Source organism: Ictalurus furcatus, chromosome 23, assembly GCF_023375685.1.
Source record: "Ictalurus furcatus strain D&B chromosome 23, Billie_1.0, whole genome shotgun sequence".
NCBI classification, from domain to species: Eukaryota; Metazoa; Chordata; class Actinopteri; order Siluriformes; family Ictaluridae; genus Ictalurus; species Ictalurus furcatus.
The window spans coordinates 13,280,599-13,293,013 of NC_071277.1; the positions used below are offsets into that span (position 1 = coordinate 13,280,599).

Sequence of the window (12,415 nt, forward strand, 5' to 3'; positions counted from 1 at the left end):
TGTGGCATGAGAAAACTCAATAAATGTGAAAGTGCAATAAAAATATGTTGTCAGTAAAATCAATTAATAATCGTGATAAATAATCAAGATCTCAATATTGATCAAAATAATCGGGATTATCATTTTGGCCATAATCGTGCAGCCTTAGTATATGGTATATCGCTGCTGAAAATTAGTCTGACCAGCTACCAAAACACAGGCAGAACTGTGGGAACAGTTTCTGAATTAATGCTAATAGTGCAATAGGATCTTTTTTTTTTTTTTTTTTTTTTAAATAATATGAATAGTAAGACATTTAGAAGATCTCAAGTGTTTATTTATCAGTTTAGTCAACTAATGAGGAAGCTGGAAAATAATTCTAATGATTTGTCATACTTTATCAAACTGCCCTACCCTAGTGTGCATTTATATATCTTTATATATAATTATATACCCCCAACACCCCACCCTTGCTGTTATAATAACTGCCACTCTTCTGGGAAGACTTTCCACTAGATTTTGGAGCGTGGCTGTGGGGAACCACAGTGATGGTCAGGTTTTCGCAAACTTTTGGCCATATAGTGTATAACTACATGTATATGATCATATGAAACAAACAATGAAATATAGGAACATGCTTGAGAGAAGTGTTCAGAAGCGCTTGATAGGACATCTCAGTGTGTAGGACAATACAGCAGAACCTCAGCAAAGATGGTCTACCAGTTTAGTTTGACCAGCTCAACCTGTCCTTTGTCAGCTGATCAGACCAAGCTGGATTTTTCAGCAAGGATACCAGTCCAGTATACCACTAAACAAGTCTTGTAACTCTTTGATGGGATTATTTACAGGTTTCATGACCCCAGTGATAGGTATTTTAAATAGGCTGCTTTAAGTGTTTATTCATGAGAACTATGCGGTCAGTGAAACCTGAAGCAAACATCGACGTGCTACAGTTATTTTGAAAAACAGGCCAACGCCGGCCATGTTTAGGCAGGCTGCTTGATTCCGTCTTCACTACAACTTAAATTGTTTCTCTGGTTTTACTTTGCACACCTTGTTTTTGTGTCAAAACAACCCGGTTTATTAGCTATACCCGCTGCGTCAGAAACAAACGACTGTTTGAATTCACAGGAACAGATGCGCTCGTGTAGTTATGTTAGAGTTGTGCTAATTGCTAACTGAATGACAGGCTTTTTATTTTTATTTTAAACAAATCGCTCATGCAAGCTGTTTAGTCGTAACTGTATGTTTTTGGTGAATAGCTTCGAACAGGCTAATTCTTCACAAGGTGACGCATTATAGGAGAGTAAATGTGAAGAAGGTATCTACTGGGGAATAAAATAAATAACGTTACAGGCCTGTTTTGACCACTTAGCATCATAATGCTAAAGGTTATCTCGAGACAGATGCACTTCCACCTTTGCTGTATATAAGTAGTGTGTATTAACTAATGCATTAGCGTTGGTATTTCAGTGTAAGTAGAAACTATTTCCGTTATCAAGAGAATTCATCCATGTTCTTCTGATACACGGACATGTAGCGTGCGTTGCTGGTGCAGTGTGACGTCATGGTGAAAATCAGCTCAGCAAGCTCATCCTCCAACAGGGCACCAGGCACACACATCAAAACAGAGCCGTGTCCTACAGAAGAGCCTTTAAATGATGTGGAACCAGACAAACATCTACTTTATTCATGTGATGGAGCTGAAGACTTTGTTTCTGATAACCTCTCTTCAGAGCTTCAGCAGATAAAGCAAGAGCACTCTGAGACAGACTTAATGCGAACAGGGAGCAGAAATGTACAGCCTGAATCCATAGACTTCAGAGTATCTACAAAGACAGAGCCGGAATGTGTTTCAGTAAATTTGAGTGTTGGTCTAAAGACCGAGTCTGAAATCCATGATGTGGGAAGTGGTGAGGCACATTTCCCCTTGAAGGAGGAGGAGGAAGAAGAGGATGTGACAAAGATCAAGCTAGAGACAGCAGAAGAGGAGAGTGATCCCAGACAGGATGAAGAAGCAGGTAATTTAAACACAACGTTTCATTGGTGACTGGGACAAAATATTGACCTAGTTAAAATTTAATCAGACATGTTTTAGAAATAATGATCGATCACTAAAATGGATCAGATTTCTTTTATTTAATAAATTGTATTTAATTTCAGTGAGACGTTATGTAAGTATGCACGGTGGCTTAGTGGTTAGCAACTCCGGGGTTGGGGGTTCGAGTCCCGCCTCTGCCCTGTGTGCGTGGAGTGTGCATGTTCTCCACATGCTTTGGGGGTTTCCTCTGGGTAGTCCGGTTTCCTCCGCCAGTCCAAAGACATGCATTGTAGGCTGATTGGCATCTCTTAGTGTGCGAGTGTGTGCGTGTGTGTGAGTGTGTGCAACTGGGCCCTGCGATGGGTTGGCACCCCGTTCAGGGTGTCCCCCGCTTTGTATCCCGAGTCCCCAGGGGTCTCCCCACTACCCTGTTAAGGATAAATGGTACAGAGAATGGATAGACATTACATAAGGAATGCAACACAATGGGATATGCCATTATAGAAAAATATTCCATGACAAGTTGTACTTTCCCTGAAGGGGTACTTTTACCACCCTGAAGTTGCTTATTTCTATAACTACATGTCCTGCAGTGTTTTAGTAAGGGATAATCCACAGCTAGGTGTGCGATACATGATTTTAATGCACGACGTGGAGACAAAGAACCATTGGTTACCTCCACAGAGTGCATTAAAATTGTGTAATGCACACCTAGCTGTGGATTATCCCGTTTATACCATAGTCACTTGCCAGCATTGACGAGTTAAATGTTTGACTGAAATGATTAATTTCCGTTAGTTAATTTATTTACGAGTCGTTAGATGTAGAATTCTGCCTGCTCTAAATCATACACACAGATAAAGTAGTGTGATAAGATTACATTTATTTGAATGAATTATAATAAAAAATTAATTCAAATAAATATTCAAATACATAATTCAAATAAATGGAGAGAGAGAGAGATGATGCGTGTGTGAATTACCTGCGTCTGTGCTGCGGTTCTAGCTGTGAGTTTAACTGTATGTTACTATGGTTATTTATATGGTTCTTTATAGGTAGCGCATCAATTTAGACCAGTGATTAAACTGACCGGAATGATCTGTGGTATATACGGTTTTAATACACACCTTCCAGCCAATCAGAATCGAGTATTCGGACAGACCGTGGTACAGTATCTCTTATACTACACCAGTTTGTCAGTGATTTGAAATGTATAATTGTTTAATGATGTGTTGTGCTTTTTATTTGTTTATAATAGCATTTAATGCTGTGGAACATCTGGGAGACAAGTTTGTTGCTGTAATCACTTAACCTATAAACAGTTAACAACAAAAAAAACGTAACTTATGTTTCTGAGAAACTACAACAAGTTGTAACTACACTAACCTAACGGGTCTTTCAACACAATGTTAAACAAGTCCTAAAATAAATATATATATATATATATATATATATATATATATATATATATATATATATATATATTTTTGTATTTAATTTGTTTCCATCCCCAGGCCGAGAGTCTTTCTTTTCCTGCCCTTACTGTGCTGTGTCCTTCACTGACTCCTCTTACCTCGAGAAGCACCTCAAATGGACCCATCGGAGTAATTACCTTGTTTGGCTAAAAACTCAAAAAGCACCACAATGCATCAAAATATCCTCCCAGATGCTCAGCTGCACTTCTTGCAACCTTCACTTCTTCACCCAGGAGCAGCTGAAGGTCCATATGCGGCGCGCCCACCTTCCCACGCCCGCACCGACCCGGAAGCGCTACACATGTCCACAGTGCGACCGCAGCTTTGACTACATCGGCAATCTGCAAAACCACTGTCGTCGGTGCCACAATTTGTCCACTGTGTGTACTGACGGAGAGCTGAGCTGTGCATCATGTGGCGAAAACTTTGCAGGTATGTGGGGCCTCGGACCACATCAGTGCAACAAGCTAGAAGAAGAACAAAAACCACAAATAGATGGAAACGAACCGCTCTGTACAGACCGCGGTTATCTGTGTCAACACTGCGGAAAGAACTGTGCTACGCTGCAGTGTTTAACCATACACACACGCACACATACAGGTGAGAAGCCATATATCTGCACTGACTGTGGGAATAGCTTCAAAGAGATGGGCAGCTTGCGCAAGCACATGGTCATCCACACTGGCGTCAAGCCGTACTCGTGCCCTGAGTGTAAGAAGAGCTTTGCTCGAATGAGCCACCTGAGCACACACCTGCGCACACACACAGGCGAGAGGCCGTACCCATGTCCTGAGTGTGGTATGAGGTTCAGTCACAGGTCAACGCTGCGTCTACATCGACGCGTTCACTCCGGAGAAAAGCCGTTCTCTTGTGTGGATTGCGAGAAGACGTTCGCAACACTGAGCAACCTGAAAGTGCACCTCCTGACACACAACCAGGAGAGGATCCACAAGTGTAATGAGTGCAGGAAGACGTTTTCCAGGCCCGACGTGCTGAAGAAGCACCTCCGGATTCACAACGGCGAGAGGCCATATGTGTGCACTGTCTGCAGCAAGAGATTCAATCGCATCCAGCACCTCACCAACCACCAGCGCACACACACAGGCGAGAGGCCATACCGCTGTGACGAGTGCGGTGCAAGCTTCGCACAGTCAGGCGATTTGACCAAACATGTGCGTGGGCACACAGGGGAAAAGCCCTACGCGTGTCCTGAGTGCAACCGGTGCTACAGTAATTCTGGGGACCTGGGCAAGCACAGGCGCACTCACAGTGGCCAGAGGCCTTACAGGTGTCAGCAATGTGACAAGGCATTCCTCATGCCACAGCATTTGAAAACACATATTCTTACACACACTGGAGAACGGCCGCATATCTGCCCAAAGTGTCAACGCACCTTTATACGGGCGCACCACCTCACCCAGCACCTGAATACACATCACATTTAGTGTCTAACATCCTAAATAACTCATTGAAAGAGTGTTTGTTTTTTAAAGAGTACTGACTGCTTGTACATGGTTCTGATTGTGCTCGTCCGTTGAAATAGTACCCCCTATAAAATGAAAGTACAGAGTAATAAATGGTATTTATGTCATTATTCCTGCATCACTGACCCGCATCATTCAAAGCTTCCATAAAGTCAACTATTCAAATTAAGCGTGTATCTTTCTCTAGCCAGTTCCTGTTTCATTGAATTAAATAATGTGAATGCCCATATGACTAATATAGCTGGTGTGATTTATAGGCGAATTATCCATACATTTTATTTGGATGGCATATGTGCTGTCAAAATGATCAACTTCCTGACCTAAAAGTTGTGTGCATGTCTCTTTAGATAAGAAGTGACCCTGTTATCATGTCAAAGGAACAGACGATTTTAGGTTGGACTTTAACTAACTACCGAATGTTAGCAGTGCACGTGACATTGTAATTTTGTAAGTACAACTTTGGGAGTGGTAAATAGGACCATCTAATGAGCATGTGAATTATTATTTTAAATTAGTTTACAGGATTATTAATAAGAATGAAAAAGATTTACATGTAATAGGGGGACACTGTGGCTTAGTGGTTAGCACGTTTGCCCCAACACAGGGTTGGGGGTTTGAATCTGACCTCGGCCCTGTGCACACACAGTTTGCTTGTTCTTCCCGTTTCGAAACACTTCGGGTGTTTCCTCTGGGTACTCCAGTTTCCTCCCCCAGTCCAAAGACATGCACTGTAGGCTGATTGGCATTTCCAAATTGTCTGTAGGGTGGGAATGTGTGTGCGATTGTGTGCCGTGCGATGGGTTGGCACCCTGTCCACGGTGTCTCCCGCCCAGTTCTGGGATAGGGTCCTGAGTAGGATAAATGGTATGGAAAAAGCACCAGATGCCAAATTTTGTAGCACAAAAGCAAGACCAAAGTGTGGATATGCTAAGGCAATTTAAGCATAATGGATAACGTGACTGTACATAAAAAAATAAAACAGACACACCAGCATGTAATGTGGATTATGGAGAATAATGTCAGTAGTACTTGATTATGCCCTTTTGCGTTACGTGAGTTACATACATGAGCAAGCTAACAGTTGTCATTGTCAAGAGACTTGCAACTTTAAAACAGTTAATAAGATATTTATTTTCAAATACTTAATCCACCCTCAATTATTTTTTATTAATCTTTGTAATTAACATGTGATTTCCATGATGTCCTGTAGGCCTGTATCTGGTGAGTAACAGAGTACTTAAAGTGATGGTAAAATCCTGTTTACCAGCAGTTAATAAAAAAAAGTTAATTTATTGATTTATTTCATGTAAATCATAGCATGGAACTAGAATTCCCACACATGAATATAACTGACTTTTAAACATATTGGGTGATGTGAAATCCTTCATTACTACCATATTTATTTTACCTATCATAGATGTTTAACATAAGACGTAGCAGTGTATGCTGTTACGGTACAGTAGACAGATATATCAAGCCTTTACAAAAAGCATCCAATGGTCTTAAGTAGTCTAGGTTATTTGAACAGGAAAGAGTGCAAAGATGGCTGACAGAAAAGTGCTGAGCAGTATCTGTGAGTGTAGTCATTTAAAATGAGCTTGAGGTGCTATGAATTGTGCACACACAAAGATATCTACTGTATGAGCGTGGGGCAGTGAAGTGAGCGTGCAGTTCTGCGAACACTGAGTATTGAGTCATGTGCAGTTACTCTCCCCTCACTCACCATTTAACACTGCTTACAAGTCAAGTTGATTGAACTGAAAGTGCCATGGACTAAAGTAAAAAAAAGAAAAATTGCAGTCTTTATTTTATTTTGAAAATTTGTGTTTAAATAAAATGTTAGATTAACTTACTTAAAATAAAGGTCAATTGAAAATGTGTGTTCTTGTGAGTTTTTTTTTTTTAACCACCACATTCAATCGCATATTAGTATTACTATTGTTACTATTATACTTGTTTTGTGTGTAAACACTGGAAATAAAAAAAAAGGTAAACAGATATTTCATGCTAGTATCGCTGTCAACACTATAATGGTTGTCATTTCATATGTTGCAGCAATGTTTAGGTAGGTGGTATGTGTCAAAGTAACATCCACATGATTGCCAAGACATTGTTTACCAATGGAACATTGGGAAATGTTTCCCAGCAGAACATTGCCTAGAGCATCACACTGCCTCTGCTGGCTTGCCTTCTTCCCATCCTGGCGCCATCTCTTTCCCAGGTAAGCAGCGCACACGCACCTGGCTGTACACATGATGTTAAAGAAAACGTGATTCATCTGACCAGCCCTACGTCTTCCATTGCTCAATGGTCCAGTTCTGAATCTCGTGCCTATTTTAGGCATTTTCAGTGGTGGACAAGAGTCAGCGTGGACCCTCTGACTGGTCTGTGGATACGCAGCCCCATATACAGCAAGCTGTGATGCACTGTGTGTTCTGACACCTTTGTATCATAGCCAGCATGAACGTTTTCAAACCGGGAAACACCACTGCAAACCGGGAGCACCCCACAGAATTTGCTGTTTTGGAAATGCTTTGTACCCAGTCATATAGCCATCACAGTTTGGCCCTTGTCAGAGTAGCTCAGATTCTTACACTTGCCCATTTTTCCAGCTTCCAACATTGCTTCGAGAACTGACTGTTCACTTGCTGCCTAATATATCCCACCCCTGACAGGTACCATTGTAACAAGATAATCAATGGTACTCACTTCACCTGTCAGTGGTTTCAATGTTATGGCTGATCAGTGTATAGTCCGTAGGTAATTTGCAATTTTGTCTTACAGACAAGCTGCTTTAAATAGTTTTCCAGTGCCTTCTAACATTCTCTGAAAATTGACTAGAAGTTTCTCATCATAGGAACCATGTTTCATTGAGAATGTGAGTCTAATTTCATCAAATGTCATTAGCTTAATATGTATTTTTCTAGCAAGCTCAAGCATAGTGCATATAATTGCTAATTAATTAAGAATCCATATCGCTGATTACAAGTAAACGCAGTCCATCAAAAAGCTAAATTAATTGTAGCATTCATCTGTGAGGCAATTGCAACACAACAGCTTATATTAAATCAAAAATACAAACATAATAGGTTTTTCTTATGAAACAATAAATTTGTTTAAAAATCTTTCTTAGTGGCATTTGCTCTGACATGACTGTCTTCAAGAAAACATTTAAATGTCTTTTCTTAACCAAATTTACACAGAATTATTGTTTCCCAATGAAGATTCACGTCACGCTGAGTCTACAAATATAGACATATTGCAGAATGCTGCATAATACACATGAAATGATCCATTTAACTAGTATAAACATATTCTTTTAACTCTCAAATTTACTGAGATTTGTTTCTGCTTTCTGTTGATATGCCACATCATTGTAGAGAACGGCTTATGGCTGTATTGTCTGAATTTAAATGTAAATCAAAATTAGGCTAGAGAAGGATAAACAGATGACACACTACAATGAAAAAATCAAAAGCTTCCCTTGTTTTGTAGCTCTTATATCTCATATATCATTAATGAGATTCAATATCTCAAAGCAGAATATGCTTTCTTGTTACTTGTGGAATAGTTTGTTTGATGGCTGGCTTATAGTTAAAAGCAGTTACTTTATTTAGATACCCCCCTCCTCCTTTTAAACCTTTCCACAGTGATATAAAGCAAGTGAGTCTTGCTTTTTCACTTGCTTTTCTTAGCTTATTGTGTATGAGATTTATCTGATCACAAACTCCAGGAATGAGAAGTTCTGGTACCAGTATTCCAGTGGAAAGAAGTCTGTTTATTTTGTCTTCTTCTTCTGACTGAGACTGAAGCTACATTTCTGTATTGTTTTTATAATGTGTAATTAGCAATGCAATATGACTTGCAGTTCTGTCTTATAGACACGCTGAATTAAAATAGTTTCTCTGTGTCTTCTAACAAAGTGCAAAGTTCAAAACAAAAAAACTACATCAGGCCAGTCACCCTTCGTTACTCCAGGTTGTTAGGAGAGTCAGTGAGGGTGTATTAAAAGGATATTGGAATGCACAGCCAGTATGAGAGGCTCAAAAAACATTGATCTGAGGGCCTTCCAAAGCCATGTTAGGTATATACAATTGCAATCAAAATTATTCAACCCCCATTGCAAATCAGGTTTATTGTCAAAATTTACAGACTTGCAGCTGTTTGCAATGAACAAATCAAACAAAAGCAATTGAAATAGTTCAACAGAAGGAAAGTTTCAAGTGGTTTCCCCAAATTTCTCTATTTTCAAAATTATTCAACCCCTTCATGGCAAACATCTTTAGCACTTAGTAGAGCACCCTTTTGCTGTTATGACCTGCTGCAAACGAGATGCATAGCTTCTGGCAGCGTTCCTGAGGAATCGTAGCTTATTCATCATGAGCAACGGCCTCCAGTTCAGTAATATACTTGGGTTTGCGTGCTGCAACCACCTTCTTCAAATCCCACCAGAGATTTTCTATGGGGCTCAAGTCAGGTGACTGTGATGGCCCTGTAGAATCTTCCAGGACTTCTGCAACCAAGCCTTGGTGGAATTTGAGGTATGCTTTGGATCATTGTCCTGTTGAAGGGTGCAATGATGCCCAAGTTTAAACTTCCTCACAGATGGCATGATGTTTTCTCCTAGGATTTCCCGATACTTCAATGAATCCATCTTGCCTTCCACACGCTGCAGGTTTCCAGTGCCAGAGAATGCAAAGCAGCCCCAGAGCATCACTGAGCCACCACCATGCTTGACTGTGGACAGAGTGTTCTTTCTTCATTTTTCTTCCTCCGCTAATCCATCATGCCGAAAAGTTCCAGTTTTCTTTCATTTCTCCACAGAACAGAATCCCAAAACTTCTGTGGCTTATTTATATGATTTTGAGCCGACTTTTCTTGTGCTTTTGGTTCAGTAGTGGTGTACATCTTGGAGTTCTGGCATGGAAACCTTCTGCGTTTAGTACACACCTTACTGTGCTCACTGAAACCTCAGTGCCTGTTGCCACCAAGTCCTGCTGCAGGTCTTTTGCAGTCACTCGATGGCTTTTCACAACCTGGCTTCTCAGAAATCTGGTTGCAGCCACTGATAGCTTCCTTTTTCTGCCCTGTCCAGGTATTTAATACATTTTCTACCCCTAGCCAGTTCAGGTATTTCATGTTCCATGTTCATGTTCCAGCTCAAGCACTCCTGTACATCTAATGAAGCCCTTGATTAGTTGCATCAGGTGTGCTTGAGACAACACCTGTTTTGCATATTTGTGCTGTTGTGAGGGATTCTATTCAGAGGGTTGAATAAATTTGAAACGGGGGAAATCATTATAAGTTGCATTTTCAGTTGAATCTGGGGAAACCGCTTGAAGCATTCGTTGTGTTAAACTATTTCAATTGCTTTTGTTTGATTTGTTAATCGCAAACAAATCAAAGTCAAAACAAATCAAAGACTGTAAATTTTGACAATAAACCTGATTTACCATGGGGGTTGAATAATTTTGATTCCAACTGTAAGTATCTCATTATACACTGACTTTTATTAGCAGGTTGATAGTGATTGCAAATACATGCCCAACAAACAGTCTGACCTTTATTTTTTAAATGCAAAATATACAAGCACTATATAGTTAGCCATGCCATCAAGTAAAGTTGTTTTGCAAGTAGTTTGGAATTTTTTTTTATGTAGTCATCACTGAATCAAATATCGTGAAAATACTGTTAATGCAGGTTTTACCAAATTAAATACAGAGTCTTTTATTGATGTATTGAAATGAATTTTAATACTGGGTTTGAGGTCCCAGTTGGTGTATTAAATAGTTTAATTAAAATTCTTGTTCAGATAAAACGCTTTATTTCAACATTCAGTTAGTTCAGTTGGTTTAAGTTGTGAAAATACCTGCATTTATATTGTTTTGCTCATGCTTACATTTGTTTTCTAATTTAAATAGTGACGGAAATGAGATGGCTGCTTTATCTCAATTTATCTTATAAATAATAATTAATGACTGATTTAGCTTCATTTATGTTATCTTTATAGATTTTGAATTTCTCACTGTTTTATAACACCACTCATACTTACACCAAGGTGTGCTTACAAGCATTAGGATTAAACCAACACTTAGAGACAACAGATGGATCACTCGCTTGGTCAAGGCCCACAGAACAGGTTTGCTTCAGTCAATGTTGGGAGAATTGCTCTATTATTTTTATGTCTACAATTACTAGGACAGCAGTGCAACTGGTGCAGCAACACAGATAACAAAGATGTATTTAGGGCTAAATAATATTGAGTGTACCTCTGTTTAAAGCTGGAATCAATACTTCTTTAAACATGTCCATTTTTCATTTAGCAAGTGGGTCTGTCTGTTAGGGGAGGGGCATGGAGATGAATGGATGCGGTGAGTCATTCTTGCTGTTGCCATAGCAATAATAACCCCAGAGGACAAACTTTAGAATTAAAAGGAATAGTTTGGCCAAAAATTACATTTACACAAATTTCCCATCTTAGAAGCCAATACATGTTTGATATCTGAAGTTTACTTCTTTATTTTTGTGTTGGAGCTACAATGTTGATATTAAGTGAGGGAAGTTTATGGATAGCAGGCTAGCATTGTGCAAACATTGTACATAAACAGCGCCATAACATAGAAGAATAAATCCACATTAATAAATTACACACATAACGATTGTATGCTCAGTTATGATTTGTTTGACGGTGTTGATTCATTTTCTATAACAGCAGCTCTGACAATAGTTCCCCCTACAAAGTTTATAGTAATGTGCTCATTTTATTATGTTATCGTTTCTATAGCAACAAGGGATAACGACTGGTATGGCAGATGCTTCACATAAATATGTTTTTTAGAAATTGTGCATTTTTTTAAACACAATTTAAAAAAAAAAATTCAACATGTGAATACACTTATTTATCATTTTGGAAGGAGTCTCCAGTGTCAGCACTTCTTCTTTTTTTTTTCCCTGTATTTTTTCTGCTACTATATTATATTTCTTGTCACTACTATAGTCTCTACCTGGCTGCTATTGTAATAACTGCTATGTCCATACATGGTAGCCTATAAGCTTATCTGCTAAATACTATGTAATTGTACATTATTTTTACATTTCATTTTTATTATATTGCTATACTTTTGCACCACCAGTTATATCGGACACTCCACACTAGAACTGCAAACTAGTCGGCGCTACACTGTCACTTACTGTGCCTATTGTCCTGTTTTAGTAGTTACTGTACTGTCTTGTGCTGTTTGGACACGTTTGCAGGTGCACTTTATGTAGAAATGTGTAGGTCTTATTTAGTTCTGTGTCGTCTCATGTAGTCCTGTGTTGTTTTATGTAGCACCATGGTCCTGGAAAAACGTTGTTTCGTTTCACTCTGTACTGCACAAGCTGTACATGGTTGAAATGAAAATAAAGCCACTTGATTTGACTTGGAACAGTCAAAG

At 39.3% G+C, this 12,415-nt stretch overlaps 1 protein-coding gene across 1 annotated transcript; it reads left to right on the forward strand.

Moving 5' to 3' along the window:
- Positions 1 to 321: 321 nt before the first annotated feature.
- On the forward strand, positions 322 to 6,855 carry LOC128599378 (zinc finger protein 883). The gene is made up of 2 exons (XM_053610906.1): positions 322 to 2,000; positions 3,535 to 6,855. Exons 1-2 carry the CDS (start codon positions 1,547 to 1,549, stop codon positions 4,938 to 4,940), a joined length of 1,860 nt encoding a protein of 619 aa, XP_053466881.1. The 5' UTR covers positions 322 to 1,546; the 3' UTR covers positions 4,941 to 6,855.
- Positions 6,856 to 12,415: the final 5,560 nt, after the last annotated feature.

Bases quoted from the DNA above. Each gene is read 5' to 3' on its own strand.
- LOC128599378 (XM_053610906.1), top strand. From the start codon at position 1,547: ATGGTGAAAATCAGCTCAGCAAGCTCATCCTCCAACAGGGCACCAGGC. The intron at 2,001-3,534 runs GTAATTTAAACA...TTCCATCCCCAG, and splicing joins CAGACAGGATGAAGAAGCAG to GCCGAGAGTCTTTCTTTTCC.